Raw genomic sequence first — 26,610 nt, 5'->3', positions numbered from 1 at the left:
TTTCTTGACACTTATCCTTTCCTATAGCTTCATGTCATAATTGACGATTCCTAAAATGTGGCAATTTATCAAAATTTGTGTAATAACAGTGTCTTGACTCCAGAATAAGTATGATGGTATGATGACTGTATTTCATGGCTGTAAGATCAAGGTCATCAAGTCCACGGCATCTTCAACCTTCCTCACTCCATCTAACAAACTCAATCTCTCTTTATCAGCCATCATCTCCCCACACCTTTAATCTTTATCACTTTCCCATCATGCACATACTCTCCTTTCAAGCATTGCCTTTCTATATTGATTCTTGTTGTGAATTTAAGTACTTCTGCGGCTCAACAAAATAGAAATGTTATAATTGTTTCTTTGTGTGCGTGTAAGCATGTGTGCTCATGTGCGTGGCCGGCACAGCGGAGGGTGCGAGACGCGGGGCCCCGCTGGGCGACACACAGCCTTTTTATCACAGGAATGAGCTAGTACTATTTTAATTAAAATGTCAGAACAAATACTGGCAGAGGTCTTGAGGATGAATCGCTAGATAAGAAGAGCAGTGGGCCAGAACAGGTCAGAGAGACAAAGTCACCTGGGTAGATCTTCATTCATCCCCATGGTCAAAGCTGTGTGTGTGTGTGTGTGTGTGTGTGTGTGTGTGTGTGTGTGTGTGTGTGTGTGTGTGTGTGTGTGTGTGTGTGTGTGTGTGTGTGTGTGTGAGTGAGAGAGAGAGAAAGAGAGTCTGTTTAGATCATGATGGAGGCAAATGGAACAAATCAACAGCAACTACTGAAGATTTCCTTGGGGATTTTGAACCCGTCGAAAAGATCAAGGCTCACATATGAGCACGTGTAGACTAGATAAAAACAACACCAAACAACTTTGCAACTACATAGTAATGCCCCGGTAACCACCGACAACACCCTTTCGTCATGGCCCTGTTTACACCTGGTATTAAGATGAGTTTTGGTCGATCAGATCACAAGTAGACGAGGGAGACATTCCCGTTTACACCTGGTGTTTTAATCCGTCTCTTTTGTCCACTTTTAACCACTTCTGTCCTGATTTCTTTGAGGGGAGGGTCTATGGGCGGGTACATGTATGAGCTTTTACAGATCTTTCAATCTAATGGATGAAATAAGCTCACGCAATTTGCGTACATGAAAGGAGACGACGGGAAAAAACACACAAAGAACATCAGTTTTAATTTCTGGTCTGGCAGCTGGAAGATCACACCGAACGTAGTGAGTGCATGTTAGAAATCAGGAATGGTACGAGAACATTGTGCTTGCTATGCTTTTCGTCTTCAAACCAAACTTGGGTCTCTATCTGACAAAGTTTGAATCCAGTCTGTCTAGCGCGCATCCCATAATGATTACACATTAAGTCAGTAGGCGGTCTTTTTTGGCTGTTCAAACGTATTCAAACAAATGAGCATCTACACTATGAAAGCAATCCAGTCGATTCCGTTTTCGATTCCCTCTGGAGGTGGTCAAAAGTGGACAAGCTCAAAGCGTTTTAGACCCCGTTTTAAACCTGTATTCAGTGTCGTCCACTTGTGATCTGATCGACCAAAATGTATCCTAATACCAGGTGTAAACAGGGCCCATGATGGTGGGATTTGCATGGGAAAACACTCACATTTTTCTCAGTGTACAAATGCATTTTCTGACATTTAATCATTTTGCAGATGCTTTTATCCAAAGCGACTTACAAATGAGGAGAGCAATAGAAGCAATCTAGCTAACAATAGGGTAAAAATATGCAATTGTCGTTTTAGTTAGTCCTGCACAGTACACGTAGCAAGGTTGTTGTTGTTTTATAGATATAGAACAGTTAGTGTTAGTATTAATGAGTCAAGTGTTGCCGAAAGAGATCTTCAGCAGTTTCTTGAAAATGGCTAATGGTTAAGGTCCGTGAAAGTGATTTTGTGTCTCTTTGGGATGGCACCATAAGGCGCCATTCACTTGCAGAACGCAAGCTTCTGGAGGGCACATAGGTCTGAAGTAGTGAGGTTAGGTTTACAGGTGCCAATGGCTGTTCTGTAGGCAAACATCAGTGCTTTGAATTTTATGTGAGCGGCGATTGGCAATGGCAACCAGTGCAGGTTTATGAGGAGAGATGTGACTTGAACTCTTTTCGGCTCCTTAAAGACCACTCTAGCTGCATCATTCTGGATCACATGCAGATATTTGACAGTGCATGATAGAAGACCTGCCAAGAGAGCATTACAATAGTCCAGTCTGGATAGAACAAGAGCTTGGACAAGGTGTTGTGTAGCATGCTCTGATAGGAAGGGCCTGATCCACCTAATGTTGTATAAGCCAAATCTACAGGACCGGGCAGTTTTAGCAATGTGGTCTGTGAAGTTCAACTGATCATCAATTAGAACTCCAAGGTTCCTGGATGGAGTTATGGTTGACGAACCCAGCCGAATGGAGAAGTTGTGATGAAGTGTTGGGTTGGCTGAGACAACAAGAAGCTCTTTCTTCACAAGGTTGAGTTGAAGGGAGGTGGTCCTTAATCCAGCAAGAAATGTCTGTCAGGCAGGCAGAATGAGAGGTAGAGTTGTGTGTCATTAGCATAGCAGTGATAGGAAAAACCATGTTTCTAAATGACAGATCGAACTGATGACATCTAGATGAAGAGAAGTGAAGAGAAGTGGTCCAAGCACTGAGCCCTGAGGCACCCCAGTAGCTAGATGTTGCGACTTAGACACTTCACCCCTCCACGAAACCCTGAAGGACCTACCTGAGAGTTAAGACTTAAACCATTGGAGTGCAGTTCCTGGGATGCCCTTCGTCATGAGGGTTGACAGGAGGATCTGGTGGTTAACTGTGTCAAAGCAGCAGACGGATCCAGCAAGATGAGAATGGAAGATTTGGAAGCTGCCTCTTGCCAGTCTCAGAGCTTCAATAAGCGAGAGTTGGGCCATTTCAGTTGAGTGTCCACTTTTGAAACCAGACTGGTTGTTTTCCAAGAGGTTGTTCTGTGCAAGAAAGGTAGAGACTTGGTTGAAAATGACTGGTTCAAGTGTTTTAGCAATAAATGAAAGAAGGGATACCGGCCTGTAACTTTCTAGATGTGTTGGATTTAGAGTGGGTTTCTTAAGCAGTGGGGATACTCAAGCCTGCTTAAATGCTGTGGGAAAAGTACCTTTGTGAAGAGAGGTGTTGATTGATACTAGTAAAATCTAAGATGTTGTGAGTTTTATTTTAAAGGGTTGTAGAAGCCAGTGGGGGGTTAGTGTGTGTGTACTGAGACAGTGTGCCAGTGTGTGTTAGAGGGTGGCAGTGGTTTGGGAGGTTTGCAGCTGCAGGCATGTGTTAGCCGCCATCAGGAGTGCTGCTGTATGCTAATCTGACATTTGTCACATCTGGGAACATGTGTGCGTATGTATGACCGAAAGAGATATTTATATTTTATTTATATTTATTTTATTAATATTTATCAAATTTCACAATTAAAATGTATGGTTTTCTATTTTAATATATTTTTAAAATGTAACTTATTCCTGTGATCAAAGCTGAATTTTCAGCATCATTACTCCAGTCTTCAGTGTCACATGATCATTCAGAAATCATTCTAATATATATTGAATATTCTAATATGCTGATTTGCTGTTCAATAAATGTGTTTGTAATATTATAAATGCCTGTCACTTTTGAGCATTTTAATGTTGCTAAATAAAAGTAAAATTATCTTTTTTTTAAAATCGTACTGTCCCCAAACTTTTTAAAAGGAGTGTATATGTCAGGAATAATTGATGACGATCCATTGAATTATTTGAAAATAATGCACACCCGAGGTGGTAATGCGGCCACGGCGTGAAGCAGAGTGCACCTCGGGTATGCTGTGCATTGCTTTCTAATAATTCGATGGACCATAGTAAATTTTTCGGCGTATACTACAGTTACCACACCTCAAGACATTGAAGACATCAAGAAGACATTTTTTGTAGGCTGGAAGGACCTTTGGAATAACTGAAATCATTTGGCGTAGTGAAATGGAACCGTAATGCGGTCAAGACCTGCCTGGAACTACTTTAGCCACAAATTATATCACAACTTATAAAGTTTGTCTACAAATCAGTAGTATTCGATTTTTTTATTGTATTATGTTATTATTGTTAAATAACATTATTTTTTCAACACTTGGTTATTCTTTTTCTCTGTGTCCATATATTATCTAGTCACATGTTCTTGGCCGTCTGGACTCTATAATAGAAGAGATTCTTTGGCAGTGTGTGTTTTGTGAATCAGTGACCCGGCAGCATTCAGAGGAAAGGATGGGTGGTGTATTTGAAGCGGCGTTAAACATTGATGCCGCCACACCTCTCCCCCTCGCCAAATTAAGCAAATCACCGGGCCACTCCGGGCAGGAAAAGGAACACGCGTCATAATTGTGTGACATTTGGGTAATGACCGTTCTGACATTTCAGACTGACACCTTCTCCCTCTCGCTTTTTCTAGCCTTTCTTTTCCCACCTTTTTGCGGCAGAGGCTCGTGTATTTAAAGGGTAATGATACAGACTGACAGCTTTACGCTTTAAACGAACCAGCGAGACACACGCACACACACACTCTTGAGATTCTCTGCTCTTCTGTTGGACCATAGAGCCCGTGTCATCAAAGGAGAAGAAGAAAAAGAGATTAGATGACCCACGTCATGCAGCCGCTAGCAAAATATTAACAATGATTCATCTCATGATAAATCAACGTCAGTCTTTTAAAACTGCCATAAGTGGTGTATGTGAAGAAAGTGCCATTTTTGACAATATTATTCCCACTTTTGTCTAGTTGGCCTAACTAAAGCAGTCTGCAGTCTTACACCAGTCTAGAGAGGCATGTAAAACAAAACTGAGTTTGATTTGTTGCTCAACATGTTGGTCTGTTGGTCTATTCCTGTCTAAGTGTGCGTTTCTATGCCATGAAAATCTGAGAAGTAGACAAGACTGTTGCTGTGTCTGAAATTAAATACTTCCCTATTAACTCCGATCAACCAAAACGCATCTGAATAGCAGGTGTAAACAGGGCCTTGGAGTCAAGTGTCTACAGGCTTTCCATCAACTCATCAAATGCTTTCCGCTGTCCTTGGTTCTGAAGTTCTCACTGTACGTTTCATATATTAAAACAACATGTCATCTTCATCAGCTGTCATTTGTTATGAGACAAACATACTGTTACTGTGTGTATGGATGCACCTCACATTTAAACAAGGATGCAAACTCCCTCATTTGCATAAATTGTGGGTTCTAATGTACACTTTCAAAATCTTTCCACAGCCTTGTTTTTTATCTTATCATTTATTATATTTTTAATATTATATATTTTTTCATATATAATACATTTATATTCAATATTAATAAATAATACATTATGTAAAGTTATGTTTAAAACTATATAATATAAATGAATTATTATTCATGTTTATTCAGTGTTGACATGATCATTGTACAATGGGAAATAGAAATACAGTAATTTAACAGAAAATCTTCAAAATATTGTGTGACAAGATGAGTTTTGTTTCAAATAAACTACAGAAATGACTCTATAAATGATAACACATGCACAAATGTTGTCAAAATTAATAATGAATAAATAAAAGGGACTAAAAGAGTATCAACAATAATACAATTTATAAATATAATATTGGTTATTAGGTTAGTCATAATTATAGTTTTTTTATGTTATTTTATCATATTTAATATCAAAATTTAAATGATATATTTATATCATATTTCTTATAAATTAATTGGTGTTGATTTCCATCACCACAACAGCATGTGATTTCTTTCATATAAATGACACAATAACGCTAGAATATGGGCCCACATAATCCTAACAAATTAATAAATTTCCACATTATTTTGCATTTGCATATTAATTTATTAAATATAAAAATTAATTTTGCTAATTTGATAGAGCATAGTACTTTTGGCTTCCAAACATTTGACCAAAACAGTTTTTTGACCTCATATAGTCCAAATATATCATCTCAAAATCAGTGCAGAACATATGGGGAAAGTGCATGGGTTCCATGTAGGTCAGGAGTGTCCAGTCCTGCTCCTGAAGGACCACCGTCCTGCAAAGTTCAGCTCCAACCCCAATTAAACACCTGATCCAGCTGAAGCATACTAGAAACTTGCAGGCAGTGGTGTTGAGGCAAGTTGGAGCTAAAATCTGCAGGACAGTGACCCTCCAGGACCGAGTTCGGGCACCCCTGATCCCCCAATATAGACTGACCCAGCCTTAATATTTGTAGGATTTGTCAAGGGCAAGACATCTAAAATGCATTTAAAGACAGTAAAGAAATGATTGCTTAAACCTCCCGTGCAGGTTCCGAGGAGAGAAGCAAGCCTGCAGTGCTGTGGGTCATGTACTTCAACATGAGGGACACGTCGGCCCAGGACAGCAGCGGCTACAGCCTGCCGAGCAACGTTCACGTCTGCACCGGTCCCGACAGCGGCCTGGGCAGCGACTACTCCATTAAACTGGTGAGTCCAGCAGAGGGAGGCAGACACTACGTTCTAAATTATAAGATTTTTTGGTTAATTTGGACACAATTATGATTGTTTCTGTTTATTTCCAGGCTGAATCAGTGTTTCATCATCTCCTCCCTGATGAAGATTTCTGTCCGCCTGCACCCAACCCGGAGGACATCATCTACGACGGAGACGGCCCGCAGGCCGAAGGGTCAGGGTTTGATGAGAGTAATAACACAGAAGAGGATAAAAGCCAGGCCGAGGAAGAGAAGAGCCCGTCGACCGAGAGCTCTGAACCTGCAGAGATGGACAGTGTTACCCAGGAGACACCGCTGGACACGAGCCCGCCCTCTGAAGAATAACTCGTTTAGAGACTTTTCTTAATTTCCTCTACAATCACCATTTCACTGAGCATATGGAATCCACAATACATGGTCTCAAAACCCAAGTTCTCATCAACCCCTTTTTATATATTTTATGTGCCTTTCTTTTTGCTCTTTCACACTCAGCACCCTCTACAATATTTTATTTTGACCAGTTACTGTAAGCAGTTTATTTAAAAAAAATCCAGAATGTATTCATATGTATTCTCTATTTTGCATGGTTCAAGCAAGGTGCCTATTATATATTCTACAGGAGGACAAACACACTGATTTTGGTGAGGAGCTGCTGCTTCAAAACTTCTCAAGATTAATTTGCCAAGAACTTGTATTTCAAATGTCTTTTGAAACGCTTAAGTCTGTTTTGCGCCATCACATCCATAAGTATTTGTAATAGCTATAAATGTATCATGCAGAAAGGGTTGCTGGCATTAAATATTTAATTGAAGATGTATTTTAGTGTCGTGTGTGTGTGTGTGTGTGTGTGTGTGTGTGTGTGTGTGTGTGTGATTATTTATATATATATAAATATAAATAGAGAGAGAATTATTAGTGCATTTTCCCTGTAGTCAATAATTTTATTCCTTAAAACTCATCTTTGATCACCCAAATGACATTTAAACGTTTTTCTTTCCTTGAAAAAAATGTCTTCATGCCTTAAAATAGCTCTAATGTAACTTTACCTTATTTAGTTTACAGGGTTCTATGAATATACAAATGAGCCCCGCCTCCACTCACTCACACCAGCTCAGAGATCCACTCATTGACGATCACGCGTTGACCTGATTGGTTACAAGGTAGTTTGTGACGTCAGAAACACAAACCGCGATTTGAGACTGTCTTTGATGCACTGACGAGAGTTTAAGGAGAAAATACTCAGGAATGGTGTGGACTTCGCACATGGTTTGCCTGAAAGCATATTAAAAACACCACATAGACAAATACTTGATGATGACTTGAGAGAGAGTTGTCGACTTGATACTTGAAAAACTTGATTTTCACCACAGGGGGACTTTAAATTAACTACCACAACAGCATGTATTCTAATCATGCTAGCAACATGCTAATTTTGTAGCTAAACTAGCTAACCGCACCCGAGTGGTGAGTTTTGCCACTGCAAGCACCCACTCACATTTTCTTCAGGAAATGTACATCTTCATATCTGTTCTTTCATATGAATGACACAGTAACATTCCATGTATACAATTTGTACCAACAGAATCCTAACGCCCATCATTCTAATACATTTGTACAAATTCTACGCATTTGCATGTTAATAACATATTTTTTTCAGAGAATATTTAGTTTTCTCAGCACCTAAACATTTAACTCTATTCCCTAAACAGAATCCCCATAGATTTTCTCTCAGATACATTTAAAGTGCTCAGCCAACTGCAGTATTGAACTTGACATCGTCTGTCACTGCGGAGCTCCAGTGTAAACTGTGACGGCGAGCATTAGCGATGCTCTCTGACTGCAGTTTACCTGTTCTGAAGGCGATGTGAGGAAGCGAGAGAAGGAGCACAGTTTGATGACATTTGGTTTGCACCGCCATGGATGAACAGATGGCTCATTATGGTCGTCCCTCGCAGCTCTCGCTGTCTTTGTTTCCGTGGAACTTGATACGGGCTCTGCTGAGGGTATTTACCCGTTCTGGAGGGGAAGAATTACTGCTGAACACATGGCCCAGGTTAGTCCCAGACCAGAGGAAGTGTGCTGGTTCTTTTAGGCGGCTGGGAGTAAAGCACACCCCGGATAGCACTGACGAGTGTTTAGAGTCAAGTCAAGAGTGATGTGTGTCACATATAAACCAGTCTTCGGTTTAATGTACTCAGTTTTGTATGTCGTGTAGGCTTAGAATGCAAAATGCAATGTATTTTGAAGCTCCACTGCAAGCTCCTGATCATGCGCTACAGTATCACTATCCTGTGATGAAGCACTACTTTATTTCAACCCTGTGAATGTCATTTTGGAATTTATATGCATACATTTAAATAGATGACTGAGTTTATTGTGACTGGTAATAAATCATAAAACGTAAATGAATATAAATGAAAAATCATGTTTTGTGTCAACCCTGTTACAAAATGTTCAAGTTTTGAAGATCAGTGCAAAAATGTCTAATAACAGCCTCAGCTATTAAGTATCATTGCACCACACAGTATTATTCAGGTTGTTCTGGTGATTAAAAATGGTGTTTATCTCATAACAGAGCTGAACTATTAAACTTGATGAATTTATTTGGTGTTAGCAAGCCTGAGCCCTGACCCTGAAGCACTACTTTATTTCAACCCTGTTACTGTCATTTTGGAATTCATACATACATTTGAACATATGACTGCGTTTATTGTGCCTGGTGAGAACTCATACATACATTTTTAAATACATATTAATAACTTATGCAATTTTTATTTGAAAAATCATGTGCTTTGTGTTAACCCTGTTACATACAAAATGTTTCAGGGTTGAAGATCAGTGCAAAAAAGTCTAATAATGGCCTCAACTATTAAATGTCATTGCACCACACTGTTCACAGGTTGTTCTGGTGATTTAAAAATTGGTGTTTATCTCATAACAGAGCTGAACTATCAAGCTTGATGAATTTATTTGTTGTTAGTAACCCTAAACTCACTCTATTTAGCACTACTTTATTTTAACCCTGTTACTGCAAGTTTGAAATTCTTGTAGTGTATATAAATTTGAAAAATTAAAAGGTAGCTGGTTTATTGTGCCCTGAAATATAAATAGGCCTGACTCAAGCCATTTTCTCTTTAAAATGTGTTTTGTGATAACCTTGTTACAACCAAAAGTGTTCTAGGGCTTAAGATTAGAGCAAAAACATGGCCTCACAGTATTAGTTTGAAGCTGCACTGCAAGTTCCTGTGATCATGCACTACTTTATGTCTATCCTGCGACAAAGCGCTGTTTTATTTCAACACTGTTACTGTCATGTTGGAATTATAAATTGAACGTCCAATAATGGCCTCACAGCAAGTATCATTGCACCACACTGTATTATTCACAGGCTGTGAGATAAAAAAAATGGTGTTTATCCCATAACAGAGTTGAACTATTAAGCTTTATGAAGCCAATGTAAGTGTAAACAATGAAACAATGCTTTTCAGAGCCAAAAAATATTGCGGTTCCTTTGGATCAAACCATTTTAACAGAGTTGAACAGAACACGGGGAAAAGACGAATGCCGCATTTTTTCTAAAATATTAATAATGCATGTTTTATATATAATATATATATATTCTTTCAGTAAAAGCGAAAACAAAACTTATAACTCCAATAAAGGAAATTTCTTCCTTTGCCTTTTCTCAAATCTCTCAAATAATGTAAGTTCGCTATACTGTTAATTCATGTGAGGACACACAAATGACGTGATTTTCTGAGAGTGACCTACTGATAATTTCCCCCAGCTGAGACACGAGAACCTGAGATCTCAAACATGCCCTTATTTAGGGTTAAACCTATCGAGTGTCCATATCTGCTTCATGCTCTGTGATCGATTTCCTCAATTTTCGTAATTTCATGACAATCCTTTATCTCCAGCATTTTGGTTTCATCTCATTGTTTTGGGGGGGCATGAGATTATTTTCTTCTCTCTTGAGTGACCTGCCTGCTCAATAGCATCATTGGGAATCAATTTTCTGCATGGAGAGTCTTGACATTCAAACGCAAAAGGGTAGAATGTGCCACAGGCGAGACACCTAGCGGGGGCCGTGCTTCTCGGCACTACGGGGTGCATTCAGTCGGGAATCTTTAGGGACTTACTCTGAGGAGTTGTAAAATGTTTCTCAACAAATTGAGGATTGAGACAAACATTTTTTTTAAACGAACAGATGCCTCTGGCTACATCTGATTTTATCTTTAAGAAGACCATTTAATAAGGTCCTTTCTAGAGGTGTAAGAGAAAGGACACTAAGGATGCTTAGACATGTCTAGATGACACATATGCTCAAGAGCAAGCGTAATCATTTTCAATAAATCATTAGGAGTTCAATGGAAAATAGGCTATATGTGGTATGACAGTTGATGCCACGTTTTAATCAAGGTAAATTCAAATTTGTGCACTTTTCAAGTCAAGCTGTCATTTTGTCAAAAAAATTAAATGTTATTTAATGTTAACATTTATTTAGGATAGGCCTACGTGATTTATTCCAGATTTTTTTTGAAAATTACATTTACAACATCTTTATATGTACCCCATGCTGTTAAACATAATTCATCGATCATTTATTTAAAATGAGAAGAAACATGTAAAAAAGTGTCAAACGTCCCCACGGCTGAAGAAACACCGATTTATGTCTTAATAAGGTGCAGCACTTCCGATTTGAAAAGCGTTAATGTGTTTTTACTGACATCTAGTGGCTACATTATGTCATTACATGAGCTCAATGCGGATTTAATTTTTGGGCTTGATTTTGACTCATGATAAAGGCTTTTTTTTTGCTATGTTCTTGTCTCTACAAAAAATATATATTATTTTTGTATACCCTATTGTTGAAGGAATTTAAAAAAAAATTATAATAATAACAATGTCCATTGTAATAACTATTAAAATCTCTCTTTTTTTATAATTTATTTACTATAATTTATGGCTGCATTTTAAGGTCCAAAATCCTTTTATTTGTCACATACATATTACATACATGTGATGTAATGTATACAAATGTTTTCCCTCGTCCGTCCGACAGTGCAAAAACAAACGAATTAAGGACATACACACAAACAGTATTTAAAACAGAATATATACATAGCTATATAAATATGATGTGAATAAAACAAAATACAATATATTATGTAAATAAACTATATAGAATATAGAAGTATGAATATAAATATAAGTATAATAAAGTAGAGGTTTTGATGTAAAATATACAAAACACAGATGCTATACAGTGTGCAATTATTGTTGTTGTGTACATGCATACGTGTCAGCATGTGAGGCGGGAATATGTAAAAGTCCTCGTTCACTTTAGAGGTAGAAATAAAGCATTCACTGCTGGCCACTCCAGTGCAGCAGGTGGCGGAAGTGACGTATGTAGCAAACAATAAAGATGGCGACTTCCATAGAGCACGAGGATTCATTTGAACAAGTACGTTTTTGTTGTTGTTGTACAATATCGAGCGTTTCAGTGCCGTAATTTGTCGGAATATATTCAATGTACATTTAAAATCAACCGAAATGTCTCATAATTGAGTCGTAAAAGGCACTTTAAACTGTAATAAACTGCGCTAAAGCTGTCGGCGCTGTCCACAGTGAGCTGAATGCAGTGTTTCGGTGTGTTTACAGGAGGAGACTGAAGAAGAGCCCAAAGTACCAAAGATCCGCGAGACACCAGAAGACATCAAACTAGAGGCGATTGGCAACACAATCGCATTTCATCCCAACCAAGACATCCTTGCAGCTGGAGACATTGATGGAGATATATACCTGTACGTCTTTTTCCTTCTTCTCGCGAATCTATAGTCCTCATTTTCGGTTGAGATCGACTTTACTAATGTTTGGGGTCCCACAAATATTGCGTGTTGTAAAACAATATTAGTACTTCCAAATTTAACCCTTTTAAATAGAAAATAATAATAATATTGTAGTTTAAGACACTGTATAGGCAAAACCTGAATTCGGAACCGCTACTCTTTCTGCCATAGAAACATGTGGGAAGAGTAGAGTATACTAGTACCGACAGTATAGTACGCGGTTCCGAATTCAGTACGTTTTCATGGGACGTGACGTCAGCTGCGCAATGCATGTCGGGAGTTTGTCACGGAATCTGCGGTATAATAGGAAGTAGACGTTAACGTTTGTATTATACACGTTGAAAATGGTGAACACTTGCTGCGTGGTTAAGTGCCACCGGCGTGGAAAAAAACGCAATGGCTTTCGATTTTTCAACTTTCCGACTTGGAAACAGAACATTGGAACTCAGATGTCCGAGTTAACCAAGCGGCGTCGCATGGCATGGGTAGCAGCAGTAAGACTAAAACACATCACCTTCAGCAACATTCCCCGACACATGCGGGTTTGCTCGCGGCATTTCCATAAAGGTAAGTTATAACTTGCTAAACATATCCAACTGTTGTGTTGTTAAAGGGATAACGTTAGTTCACTTTAAAAGGAAAATTCTGTCATAATTTACTCACCCTCAAGTTGTTTCAAACCTGTATGATTTTTTTCTTCTGCTGAACACAAAAGAAGGATTTGAAGAATGTCAGTAACCAAACAGTTGACTTTCATAGTAGGAAAACATATACTATGGAAGTCAATGGGACCAGTTAACTGTTTGGTTACCGATATTCTTCAAAATATCTTCCTTTGTATCCAGCAGAAGAAAGAAATTAACTAGCAGCTACACATCATCAAGACGCAAGAAGTCGGCCATTTTGGAGGCACTGAACGTAAACAATGCCACTGAACTGGACTCGCAAATTTGGCTGATTATTGCTGCTGATAAAATGGTCGAGTTTTGGTCTGCACTAATCGGTCGCATCGGGGGAAAAACATTTCGAGTTCTATAGACTGAGAAGTCTAGAGAAGAGAAGAGTGCAAAAAACGGATGAAAGAAAATACAGCATCAGCCACTACAGCTGATATACACTACTACAGCATCAGCCACATGTGTAAATAGCGTTGACTATGGCTAAAATGTTGACTTGCCGGTAGTTAACTATGGCTACATTCACACTGTCAGTCCAAATACAGATTATCTTTGTATCCGAATGGAATATGATCTAAAACAGGGGTGGGCAATTAATTTGCCCAAGGGGCCACATGAGAAACTGGGGCGGTTATAGAGGGCCGGACCAATACACTTAACTCAGTTCTGCCCAATATATTACATCTCTCTCAAAAAAGAAAAACAGTAAATGAAATTAATTAAATTAACACAACACACAATTATATAACTATTTATTTAACAAAAACAGTTTTGAAAAACTAGCATCACAACTTCATACAAAAAAAGCATGTATTTCAAAGACCAGCATCACATCAACTATATAAAAAAACAATAAATTCCTCCAGTGTTGTTTGTTTGATTGTTTTACCCGAGTTTTTTTTTTTCTCTTGTTCAGTGAGAGAAATCTAGTCTGTGTTGGGCTCGAACAAGTGCACTGAAGTCAGGTTGAATATCTGAGGTGGAAATGCGAAGGACAGCACACAAGTGATCATCACTGAGAGAGGATCTGTATCTGGATTTGTTAAACTTCATCACTGAGAATGTTTGTTCACAGATGTAGGTAGATCCAAAGAGAACCAACATCCTCTGAGCATGCCTCCTTATGTTTGGAAAGTTTTCCTCTTTGAGAGAAGAATAAAAATGCAGCAGTGATACTGACTTAAAGTGCTCTGCCAATAGTTTGTCAGACTGCAGATCAATGAGTTCAAGCTGAACATCAATGGGTGCATTATCCACACTGCAAGTGAAGGGAGAAGAAATCATGAGCATTTCACCCTCAACTGTTTTGAAGTCTTCAAATCGCCTTGAAAACTCACCATGTAGTGCCCCTAACATGGATGAGTATCTGCGGAGGTGATCAGCTGATGGTGTGACTTCTTTCAGTGTTGGCATGTGGGTAAGAACGTTGCCCTCCAATTGGCTTGAAAGAAACTTCAACTTTCTCATGAAAGCCGTCACTAAGCTGTACATTTCATGTACAAAGAGGCCCTTACCTTGCAGCTTAGTATTTAGTTCATTCATTAATGCAGTCACATCAACAGCAAAAGCCAGGTCTGCCATCCAGTCTGCATCTGAGAGCTCTGGGGTGTCTCTGCCTTTCATCTCACAAAACTCCTTAATTTCTGCTCTCAAGTCCCATACTCTTTTAAGCACCTTGCCCAGGCTGAGCCATCTGACAGTTGTGTGGTAGCCTATGTCACTATGTTCACTTTCATACTCTTCCAAAAGTGCAACAAACTGTCTATGATTCAGTGCTCTTGCCCTGATGAAGTTAACAATTTTAGTTACAACGTCAATAACATGTTTGATTTTTAGCACTGACTTGCACAACACCTCTTGATGAATAATGCAATGCAAAAATGTCAATTTCTGTTCTGGGTTTATTTCAGTCACTTTATCTTGCATCCGCTTCAAAAGTCCGACATTTTTCCCGGTCAGATTTGGACAACCATCGGTTGTAACACCTATAAGTTTGTCCCATTTTAGTCCCAGTTTGTCAATGGATAAATTTACCTCTGTGAACAAATCACTCCCCGTCGTAGTCCCTTTCATTGACCACATAGCTGCCAGCTCCTCCGTCATCTCAAAGTCTTTCGTTATCCCACGTACAAAGATAAGTAACTGGGCTGTGTCGCGGACATCACAGCTCTCGTCCAGAGCCAATGAGAAACAGTCAAAATTGTCCGCTGTGTTTTGCAGCTGAAGCTCCAGATTTCCCGCGATGTCCTCGACTCGTCTCGTTACGGTTCGCCTGGAGAGGGACACATTTGCAAATGCGTCTTTTTTCTCAGGGCATATTAGCGCTGCAGAGTCCACCAAACATTCTTTTATAAACTCCCCATCAGAGAATGGCTTACTGTTTTTTGCGATTTTGTGGGATATCACAAAGCTGGTCTTGCTGGCTGCATCTCTGGATCCGTGAAGCTTGGTAAAAAGACCTTGCTGCTTTTGCAGCTTAGCTAGCAACGCTTCAGATGTCCGTGCCCGCTCTGCATCCGTCACATGCTTGTATTTCTCTGCATGTTTAGTCTCGTAATGGCGATTCAAATTGTAATCCTTGAGCACAGCTATCTGTTCTCCACAAACTAAACACACAGCTTTACCTTTGACTTCAGTAAATAAATACTTACAAGTCCATGCCTTGTTAAAAACTCTACATTCTGCATCAATCTTTCTTTTTTTAGCTGACATATTTAAGGGCTAATTTCATTTCTTGAACGCTGTCCTGCATGAGCGCGAATACAGTTCAGTGAAGGTGCATGTCACACACACTGTGACTGACGTTAATAAAATAAACAAAATCAGTTGCCTTGACAGCAGTCCATAACTTTTGGCACTCTAGCGGTTATTAAACAGAACTGCATGCGTATCGCGGAAGAACATTGCAGCCGGAGCTACTTCTCTCATGTCTATGACGAGTCACTCAGGGACAGTGTTACTCTGCAGCGGTGCCGACTCGACCGGCCTAAAATAGTCCGAATATAAACACTGATTATAAGTGTACCATAGTGATTTAGGATAAGACACAAACACGGTTTGGAAAATTGATTCATGATGTACACACTCAATATCAAATTTTTTATATATTGAGAAAATAAAAAAAAATTACGGACTCCAGCTTTTATTTACCAATTACCTTACGTGGGCCGGTCAAGGATAGCCAGAGGGCCTGATGTGGCCCGGGGGCCGTACAATGCCCAGGTCTGATCTAAAATGATGTCCACACTGTGTATCGCAACTGTTCAGATCCGATTTGTGTGTCCATGCAGCTCTTTGGCAATATGGCAACGACGTTGCGTTGATGGAGGGGTTTGCATTTGCAATAGAGATGTTGTCTTGTTTAAATTTTACAACATGGAAATGTGTAGCCGCCACACTGGACTACTGCGTCTTGAGCCTGCTGCAGAACTGTTGGAGGCTGTTATGTATATTCAGCTTTTTTTTCGCGCTCTTGTCTGCGCCGGTTTCAAAAATAAAAAAAATCTGCTCGTCCGGCACTTTGCAACAACACAGCATTGTTTTGGCAGCGACTTTCAGCATGTTTCCAATATAACGTCATCTGACGTTTACATTTTATGTGGCGTGAGAGGAGGTACATACCACGCAAAGTCCGATCAGAGCGTTCAGACTGAAGCTGATGTCCTGATATGTGATTTGAATAGGATTTCAAACCACTTATGGATGTAGCTTGAAACGGATTTCAAGTGCTTTTTTGGACTGACAATCTGAACGTAGCTTCGGGATAAGAAATAGAAGGAAGAATTGCAGTGCCTCCATAATGTCCGCACATCCGGGTTACCTCCCAGAATGTGACGTTGGTGAAAACCCTATATACGATGACAGATTTTTCTTTTTAAAGTGAACTATCCCTTCAAAGCTAACAATGCAAACATGTGCTGTGTCCCAATTCAGAGGCTGCATGCTTCGAAGTCCGCAAATGTTGAACCGAGCGGTCATGAAACACCAAAACTAATTTTTTGAGATGTGAACAGATAATGTATAGACTGCACATCATTGAAAACATTAAAGCTAGCCTAGTTATTAAGTTTATTCATTAAAGCATTTTTAAAGCCTGTCCAAAATCAGTTTTGTGAAGTACCTGCAAAGTCATTGCCTGATAAGGCAGTGAGGCAACAAGTCAGCTGCCTAAACTTTTGATCGCAGCACATCTGTTGTATGGCAAACAAAGGGCGCATTTCGAGGCTGTATTTGAAGGAGCCTTCGAATTGGGATGCAGCTGTGGTTGAGTTGTTGCTAAACAGCTAACTTTGCACCAGAAGCTGGCTACATAACTAATTAAATAAATTCTTGTTTTTCTTTTTTTAGGCAAACCAGCCTATGAAATGCTAGAGTGTGATCCCGACTGGGTGCCATCATTACATCTCGGGCACACAGAAGTGAAACCAACGGACTTAGGGAAGTTTAACCGGAGGTCAAAGAGACAGCAAGCTGTAAAAGTGAACAATGCTGCACCTGCAACACTGGATCTAGCTGGCCAGAGATCAGAGATGGTTAAGGCTGAGCCACCAGATGACGATTCACAGTTGGATGAAGCTGGCCTAAAAGACAACACTGTAGAACAGCAGGAATGTAGTTTTTGCAGCTGCAGGCGTACCGAAATTAACCGCTTGTTGGAGGAGAACAGGAAACTGAAGGAAGAGCTTTCTCAAAAGAAGATGGAGGAGGATTTCTTGAAAGACGACGACGCGAAGGTCACGTACTACACTGGACTTTCATGTTTTGCTGTTCTGATGGGTGTGCTGACACAACTTCTTCCCTGCCTGCCACAGACCAGCCGAAAGCTTTCACCGTTTCAGATGCTCCTCTTAACTCTGATGCGCCTGAGGCTGAACCTACCAATCCAGCACATTGCGTACCTCTTCTCCGTAGATCGAAAGACTGCGTCCACCACGTTCAGACATACCATAGGTACACTGTTTACACATTTCAAACCCTTGGTGCACTGGCCAGAGAGACACTGCTTGCAAGCCACCATGCCACGTCAGTTCGTCGAGGCTTTTGGCAATCGTGTTGCAGTTATTGTGGACTGCTTTGAAATTGATATTGGTAAAGCGTCAAATCTCAAAGCTAGAGCGCAGACATTTTCCCACAACACAAAAAAGCACACCCTAAAGTATCTCATTGGCATTACACCACGGGGAGCCATCTCTTTCGTTTCCCGAGGCTGGGGAGGTCCTGTCAGTGACGAGCATGTGACTGAAAATAGCAGCCTTCTTAACAAACTGTTGCCTGGGGACTTGGTGTTGGCAGATCGTGGATTTGACATCCGTGTCGGTGGACTAATGTGTGCAGAAGTGAGCACAAGTGGACATAGCAAGCTGAATGCAAAAGATGTGCAGGAGACGCGCCAGATCGCTCATCTCAGAGTCCACGTGGAGAGACTTAGTGGATGCGTACGCACAAAGTACATCATACTAAATGATACTGTGCCAGTGAGCATGGCGCTCCAATGTAAAGGCGAGGACATGATATTCCTTGACAAGATTGTGTCTGTATGCTGTGCCTTGACTAATATGTGCCCCAGCGTTGTTATGAAACTGCAAACCATGACGTAAAACATGTTAACTATGTAAGAATTGCATGTTGCATACCACTTGTTACCACAATAAATGACAAAAAGATGACAGAGATTCTGTATCTGTTTATTTATTGATAGTTGACAGGAGTGTACTAGTGCAGTTCAGTATAAATTCATCTATTTGGTTTGCAGGTATTCATACTCCTGCACTGAAGGAGCAAACAAAGAGCTGTGGTCATCAGGGCATCATCTCAAGTCCTGCAGGAAAGTGCTCTTCTCCAGTGATGGACAGAGTAAGCATCTACTTTTACATTTCATTGTGGTGTTTCCCCAACACTGACTAAAAGGTTCTGCAGGGATTTTGTTTTATAGGCCAACCTGGAAGTCAGCATCACCCTAATCCCTCAACAAAAACAGATAGGATTCTTCCATTTGCTTTTAGATTGTTGCAGAAAATAAGCTCTGACCAACAAAAGATTATTATTCTTACACTTTTTGCGATAATCTTCACAAATGAACAACTTTTATAAAGTTTGAAGCCTAAATTCAATTGGCAGATGTAAAAAGCTAAATGTAGGCTACAGGACACTACTTCAAACTCACCACAATTAAGATTCCAACAACTCTTGATTGAAACAAAATCCTGAAAGTTTGAGGTAAAATAGTTTGCAAGAGCGTGATTATAAACACTAATGGTCGGTTTCACAGACAACGCTTAAACTAGTCCCAGACTAAAATGCATGTTTTAACTCAAAACAACTTCAGACTCAGACTGTCAGACTCATTATTTTGTCTTAAGATGCACACCATTAATGTTTTTTTCTAAGGCACGTTTAAAAAAGCCACTTAAATGTCCCAATTGAACTAAGGCCCAATCCTGTCTTAATCTAAGCCCTGTCTATAAACAAGGCCTAAGACACTGTGAAAGCTGACTAGTGAGTAGATGATTGTATCTGTTTGGCTGATGATGTTTAATGTCCCACACAACCTCTGTAGTCCCATTTAGCCAGTTGTTATAAATCGCCTTTTTCATGTTGTGTAAAAGCTTTTTAAAAAATCATATGGGGGTATTACTGTCCTAAAGTGAGTAAACATCTTGAGCTTGTTCACCACAGACCTTATTTCAGGCGTTTAACTAAAAACCCATTCAAAAATCCCTTCGACTGAGACGATGGAACCGGAAGTGCTAAAAGGCTTACAAAAATATAATTCCTCTATATAGCACTTACCAGTGATTTTCTCTTCTCTCTGTTCTTCAGAATTGTTCAGCGTGTCTAAAGACAAGTCGGTTCACATCATGGACGTGGAGGCTGGAAAACTAGTGACGCGCATCCCGAAAGCTCACACGTATATGATCTTCCCATCTATTTTTAGAAAGCCATTCTTAAAAAATTGTTTTATTCTGGTTGTATTATAAAATAGAAGTATTTATTCTTGCAAGAATAGGAGCAGTCTAATACACAGCTGTTACCCTGTATGAAAAGCTGTCGAAATGTTAGCACAGAGCTCTTTGAACAGCAAAGTAATTCATGTCTTTGATCGTTTTTAAGGGTCCCAGTCAATGCCCTGCTGCTGGTTGATGAGAATATATTTGCGACAGGAGATGATGAGGGAACGCTGAAGGTTTGGGACCTGAGGAAAGGAACATCATTTATGGATCTGAAGCACCATGAGGATTATATTAGTGATATCGCCATTGACCAGGCTAAAAGGACACTACTTACTTCCAGGTAATGTTAAAGGGGACCTATTATGCCCTTTTGTAAGTTTTGATTTTGTTTTTGGGGTCTATTAGAATAGGTTTAATGCTTGATTGTTCAATATACAATTTTTTTTTCATATATTTAACACTACGGCAACGGCAACTCTCTTCCCAGTCTGTCAGTAATGCACAGTAACGCATCAGATGCTTTTGCGTTTCCCAAAAGCATCGTAGGCCTAAGTAGGTAGTAGAAACGGTTGTACGAATCATCTTAGAGTTACGGGCCGTGTCCAAAAAGCTTCATAACTTAAAGGGTTAGCACTGATTTAAAAAAATAATAATTCGGAGAGCTACACAACTACCACTTTGACGCTTCAAAGAGTTTATAAAGAGATTGAAAAACGAATCGTGAATTAAGCGGTTTAGTCCAAATTGTCTAAAGAGACTCGATCACTTTATATGATGAACAGATGGAATTTAGGCTTTTATTCACATTTAAACATTGATCAGCAAAAATAAACAGAAGCTCAGAACCTGCTTGACGCGCGAGAAAAAAAAATTTTTTCTTGCTGAAGCTCAAACGTGCTCCGTAATACAAGAATGAACCTCATTGGTTCTCGCAGAAGCTCAAACGTGCTCCGTAACACGAGAATGAACCTCATTGGCTCTTGCAGAAGCTCAAACGTGCTGCGTAACACAAGAATGAACCTCATTGGTACTTTCAAATGAAAATGCTGATATCAAGGAAACTTGTTAAAAAAAAATTCTATTGCATGTAATTATAAAGGTATGTACTTACCAACTGGTGATTTCACACGGTGACTAAATAGATTTTGTTTTTGGACACAAGCAAATTAGTTTGTACCTTCACCCCATTATAAAATTATATTTCATCAAATTATAACCGTCCAACTGGATAACAGTGTGTCCAATGGACTTCCAATTGAGTTAATTCGTGGGCAAAGGTACCAAACACTGCATTCCCAAAACCAAACAGCAGAGGTCGTCGGTCTTCAGTGATCCTGGAAGCTTGTGCCGCCATTCACAGGTGATTTTGAGAAAACGAGTCATTGCAGATTTCAATCAGATTTACAAAGCAGTATGTGTATATATAGATCGTTCCGCACAAAATAAAATTAAAATATATATATCAATGTAGAAAAATAGGATGACTTGATAGAATAGCTGACTTAAAGGATTAGTTCACTTTTAAAGTGAAAATTCTGTCATCATATACTCACCCTTAAGTTGTTTCAAACCTGTATGAATTTATTTCCTCTGCTGAACACAAAGGAAGATATTTAGAAGAATGTCAGTAAGCAAACAGTTTTTGGTTCCCATTGACTTCCATAGTAGGAAAAAAAATATACTATGGAAGTCATTGGGAACCAAAAACTGTCTGGTTACTGACATTCTTCAAAATATCTTCCTTTGTGTTCAGCAGAGGAAAGAAATTCATACAGGTTTGAAACAACTTAAGGGTGAGTATATGATGACAGAATTTTCATTTTAAAAGTGAACTAATCCTTTAATTGTTTGTTTGTTTTTAAAGAAAGAAAAATAACCAAACCTTTCCCATCAAGTAAATTACAAGAATTTATACTGTTACGCAAAAAAAGCTATAGGCAGATTGATTGATATTTCAGAACTTCATGTTTGGACAGCGACTCTTAAGTAGCCCATAACTCATACTCGCGTGTTCATGCTAAGTGCATTTATATAATTTTTAAGTGCTTTTTACTTTAACTTTCCAGTTAGCGATCACGTATGCTCTGTGTGTAGTACTGATTTTATAATATATTTGTCAATGGTGCTCCGACATTGTCCTGTCAGTCATCTTTCCATAGAATGTGTTTGCTTAAAATGTGTTTATGCTCTCTTTCATTAAACAAAAGGACACATGGCGTGATATTTTATGTAATGTTCTTTCTAAATTAGGTGTGCAAATTTATATAATAATCTTATGTTTTAATTTGATGAAATCAGATGTTTCTTCATGGCTGTATGTGTTTAACTTTTTGTTGTTGTTTTTCAGTGGCGATGGCACTATGGGTGTATTCAATATAAAAAGACGAAGATTTGAACTGCTTTCTGAATTCCAAAATGGAGATCTTACCTCTGTTTCTATTATGAAAGTAAGTCTAAACAATGTCAGTATTGCTAATTAATTAACACTTTAGACACTTTGTGTGTTCAGCTTTTTTCTTTATTTTTGCTTTACGGCGTTGTGAACTACAGACTTGAACAAACGCAGTCATAAAAACTACTACACAAAACATCCGCACTTTTGGGGTGCTGTTTGACTAATCGAATTAATTGACCGTAACTATTGCATTCCCTGAATGTGTGAGGCTTTCTACTTAAAGAATAAGGAAGTGCAGTGAACATTAAAGCTATTTGCACTACAAACCAGTTTTTATTATAATGATTAAAATAATAAAATAAATACCACTATGCTAGTTTGCATAACTGCAAAAGCCTCGCACATTCATGGTAAAAATGAATGTGACCATGGTTTCATAAAAAATAAGGTGGGTAGTGTAGTTTTAATCATGAAAAAACTCTTCTTCTTTTTTTTGCCACAGAGAGGCCGTAAAGTTGTGTGTGGATCCAGTGAGGGCACCGTATACATTTTCAACTGGAATGGTTTTGGTGCCACCAGTGACCGGTTCGCAGTTCAGGCTGAGTCATTGGACTGTATCGTCCCCATTACAGACAACATACTGTGTGCTGCCTCTACTGATGGAGTAATCAGGTGAGGAACGAGCAGAAGTTTTGTTACATTGTCACTTTCTTTGTTCAATGGTCTTATCTCACTTTGTGTGCGCATATATGTTAGCAATAAGGTACTCGAGACATGCTGTATTGTAAATAAGGATGTTGTTAGGCATGACGCGATGCGTGACTATTCACAATACGGCATGCCTTGAGTATCTTATTGCTTTTATAAAACTGTTTCCACACCGAACATAGATGTTAAAGATACAATGTATATTGTATATAATATGTATATAATAAAATGTATTTTATTTATTTTTTTCGCTGCTAGGGGGTCGCTAACCTCTTACAATAACAAAGGTGTAGTTTGATGACGCATTAAGCGGAATTATGGATCTTGTTTTCAAGCTGATGGTTCTAATAATGGTTATGGATGAGTGAATACATTGATGTTTTTAACATGACTGGTATGAAGTAGGGTGCGATTTGCTAATAAGAGACGTATATCAGCGCCACACACGAGTCCCACGGATCTAAAGGAATACGGACATACTACTGAACTAATACTACCGAACTACCCGCAAGTGCAGAAATACTACTCGCACAGAAACTTGTGATACCTCAGGTTTCACAAGAATATGTGGCGAAACGCAGCGCTGTTTCGCTTGGTCTAACGTTACACTATCACACTAAACTGCATTTGAGTTTGTTGAAAGTTATAATGTTATTCTATGTGTTAGTTTGCTGGCTGCATGAGACTAGCAGTAAGCTAGATCAATATTAGAATAACATACAGATCATATTCTAACATTTCATCATGTTGAACTAAATGACATTGATTAGTTTTATGGACATTTGCTCACCTGTCTAATAAAGTATACAAGAGCTCTGTCAAGTCGAAGTTTTTCACGGATGCGGAGCTCTCGGCATCTCAAACGCCACGCCGATATTGATCCTCGTTTTAGTTCTCCTTTTGTCCCAAGTCTGCTTGCCATGGTCCATAATGTTTGAGCGTTTAAAATTGGCTATTGCCCAGTCAGCATTAAGGACTGTGTATCTCTTTTATATATGTATATATATATATATATACACATACATACATATACATAGTCATGTGAAAAAGAAAGTACACCATTTTGAATTCTATGGTTTTATGTATCAGGAAATAATAAAAAAAAATCTGGTCTTTAGCAGGTTTTAAAATGAGGTAAATATAACCTCAGATGAGCAACACCACATTATATACCGTGTCATGGTTTATTTAATAAAAACTAGGCCAAAATGGAGAAACCATGCCTGACAAAGTGGGTCTTCTATAGCCATGAAGAGGGTGAGTAGCAGTCAGACGCTGATAATCAAAGGTCTTCGATTAATTGATCATCAGCAAGTGTGATCAACTCTATAAAAGCAGAAGTTTTGGCAGTTTGCTGGTCTGGGGCGTTCAGGTGTGTATTAAAACAATGCCAAGGAGAGAAAATATTAGCAATCTGAGAAGGGTTATAAAAGCCATTTTCAAACAATTTAAAGTCCATCATTCTACAGTTAGGAAGATTATTTACAAGTGGAAAACATTCAAGATAGTTCCTAATCTTCCCAGGAGTGGATGTCCCAGCAAATTCACCCCTAGGTCAGAATGTGCAATGCTTAAAGTAACTGCAAAAAAACCAAGAGCTACATCTCAGACTACAGGCCTCATGATATTCCATGACAGTACAATTAGAAACAGACTTAACGAGTATGGCTTGTTTGGAAGGATTGCTAGGAGAAAGCTTCCTTTCTCTAAAAAGAACATGGCAGCACAGCTTAGGTTTGCAAAGTTGCATCTGGACAAACTTCAAACGCCTCTTTATTTGTGTTAAATAAAAATGACACGGTGTAATATGTCATGTGTTGTTCATCTGAGGTTGTATTTACGTAATTTTAAGACCATTAGGTGCACATGGTCCTTCAGAATGGTTCAGTAGTTCTTGGCATCAAGCACAGGAATGCTATATTGCCGCTCAAACCATCACTGATCCACCGCTGTGTTTCACCGGCAGCAACAGTCCGGGTGTTAAGCCTACTTTGGGCTTCTCCACACCGAAACTCCCACAGATGTGGGAAAGAAAGTGAAGGTGGACTCATCATCAGAGAATAATACATGTTACACTGTGTCCACAGCCCAAGATTTACACTGCTGGCACCAATGAAACCGACATTTGGCATTGGTACAAGTGACCAAAGGTTTGGCTGTAGCAGCCGACCATGAATATTGACTCAGCGGAGCTCCTGATAAACCGTTTCGGTGCAAACAGGAGAGTCAAAGTCCACATTCAATTCTGCAGAGAGTTGGCTAGCCGTGGTTTTATGTTTTTTGGTATAGGCTAACAGTAATAAGACAAAGTTTTACAAAGGTTATTCTTTTTCTAGTTGATGCATGATAAAAACACTGACAGCCAATCAGAATTAACTTTAAAGAACTCAAGCATTTAAAGTGGCAGATGACATATCTGCACCATGCACTTATAATAAACAGAACATTTTCACCTGTTGGTGTGGACACCCAGTTATCATAATAGTTATCTTTATAGTTTTATTAAAGTGGCGGTAGGAGAGAGCGGCGATTTCAAACAGTGTTTTTGACTCTGTCCTTGATACACTGCAGTTTTAAGGAGAAAATACTCTGCAATGGTGTTGACTGATGAAATAGCACATGGTTTGACTTGAAGCATATTAAAAACACCACATTGACATATAAACTGAATTAAAAGCTGACTTTTCACCACAGGGGGACTTTAAGAAAGACAGTTCAGGGTTAATATCCAATGAAATGAGTAAAACTAATGATGATAAACTTAATTTTGCAGGGCCATCAGTATCTTGCCCAACCGTGTGGTGGGTAGTATCGGGCAGCATGTCGGCGAAGCCATAGAGGAGATCACACAATCTAGAGACTCGCGTTTCCTGGCCAGCTGCGCTCATGATGAGCTGATCAAATTCTGGGACATCTCCAGCATAGCCGAGATGAAAGTAACCGATTATCGACGTAGAAAGAAAAAAGACAGACGCCTCAAAGCTCTGAGTAATAAAGCCTTTGATACGGGACAGAATTTCTTCGCCGGCCTTTTAGACACAACTGAGGAAAACGGTAAAGAAGAAGAGGAGGAGGAGGAGAATGGCGACGATGACAGTGACAGTGGAAGCGACTGAATATTATTTAATGCAATTACATTTGCAGAATTATGTTGCCATTTGTTGTCTAATTAATGTATATTTTCAGATTAACTTCTGAATCGGTTTCACATTTATATTTGTAAAATAGCGTCAATTTCAAAATGTATGCAATGCTGTTGTCACGTTCTTGTTTTGAGTCAAGGCTCCTTAATAAATCTCAACACAAAACCATTTATTGGCAAAGAATGTAACAAAAGACAAGTTTACTATAGTATTTAGTATGTTTTTATTTACTATTGCTGATGGTTTTCTAAACTGCCACTTATTAAACTAAAAATCCAATACATCCAAGTTAAGGATGAAATAAATACTTTTTTTATTTTTTTATTGGACTTTCACACAAGGCAAATCAATGAACTTCCAACACAACCATGACATGAAAAGAAGTAGCATATTTAT

General features: G+C 39.0%; 2 protein-coding genes across 5 annotated transcripts in view; both read left to right on the top strand.

Annotated features, from left to right (window-relative positions):
• The window catches only part of chm (CHM Rab escort protein), a 75,896-nt gene extending 68,538 nt beyond the window's left edge, over nucleotides 1-7,358 (top strand). Inside the window, exons 14-15 of one of the 2 annotated variants that reach the window (XM_079585270.1) lie at nucleotides 6,327-6,484; nucleotides 6,580-7,358. In XM_079585270.1, the coding sequence (XP_079441396.1) occupies nucleotides 6,327-6,484; nucleotides 6,580-6,834 (413 nt within the window). In that variant the 3' untranslated portion in view covers nucleotides 6,835-7,358. The remainder of the gene's footprint in view (nucleotides 1-6,326; nucleotides 6,485-6,579) is intronic. The other variant, XM_079585269.1, reaches the window with a different exon arrangement.
• A 4,508-nt stretch (nucleotides 7,359-11,866) lies between these two features.
• wdr55 (WD repeat domain 55) lies at nucleotides 11,867-26,426 on the top strand. 3 transcript variants are annotated; one of them, XM_079586599.1, is made up of 8 exons: nucleotides 11,867-11,956; nucleotides 12,154-12,296; nucleotides 18,771-18,871; nucleotides 19,838-19,925; nucleotides 20,129-20,308; nucleotides 22,316-22,415; nucleotides 22,866-23,035; nucleotides 25,845-26,426. In XM_079586599.1, exons 1-8 carry the CDS (start codon nucleotides 11,918-11,920, stop codon nucleotides 26,185-26,187), a joined length of 1,164 nt encoding a protein of 387 aa, XP_079442725.1. In that variant the 5' UTR covers nucleotides 11,867-11,917; the 3' UTR covers nucleotides 26,188-26,426. The 3 variants fall into 3 exon arrangements, with proteins under 3 accessions (XP_079442725.1, XP_079442726.1, XP_079442724.1); XM_079586600.1 differs by lacking the exons at nucleotides 11,867-11,956; nucleotides 12,154-12,296 and adding exons at nucleotides 12,567-12,908; nucleotides 17,366-18,629; XM_079586598.1 differs by lacking the exons at nucleotides 11,867-11,956; nucleotides 12,154-12,296; nucleotides 18,771-18,871; ... (3 more) ...; nucleotides 22,866-23,035; nucleotides 25,845-26,426 and adding exons at nucleotides 12,567-12,908; nucleotides 17,366-18,629.
• The last annotated feature ends 184 nt before the right edge of the window (nucleotides 26,427-26,610 follow it).

The sequence above is a fragment of the Phoxinus phoxinus genome (genome assembly GCF_949152265.1).
Source record: "Phoxinus phoxinus genome assembly, chromosome: 17".
NCBI lineage: Eukaryota > Metazoa > Chordata > Actinopteri > Cypriniformes > Leuciscidae > Phoxinus > Phoxinus phoxinus.
The sequence above is the reverse complement of the archived record's forward strand: the minus strand, read 5'-3'. Positions and strand labels throughout refer to the sequence as shown.

Coding starts and splice junctions, on each gene's coding strand:
- wdr55 (XM_079586598.1), top strand. CDS start 12,686: ATGGTGAACACTTGCTGCGTGGTTAAGTGCCACCGGCGTGGAAAAAAA. Junction 12,909..17,365: donor CTCGCGGCATTTCCATAAAG/GTAAGTTATAAC, acceptor TTCTTTTTTTAG/GCAAACCAGCCTATGAAATG.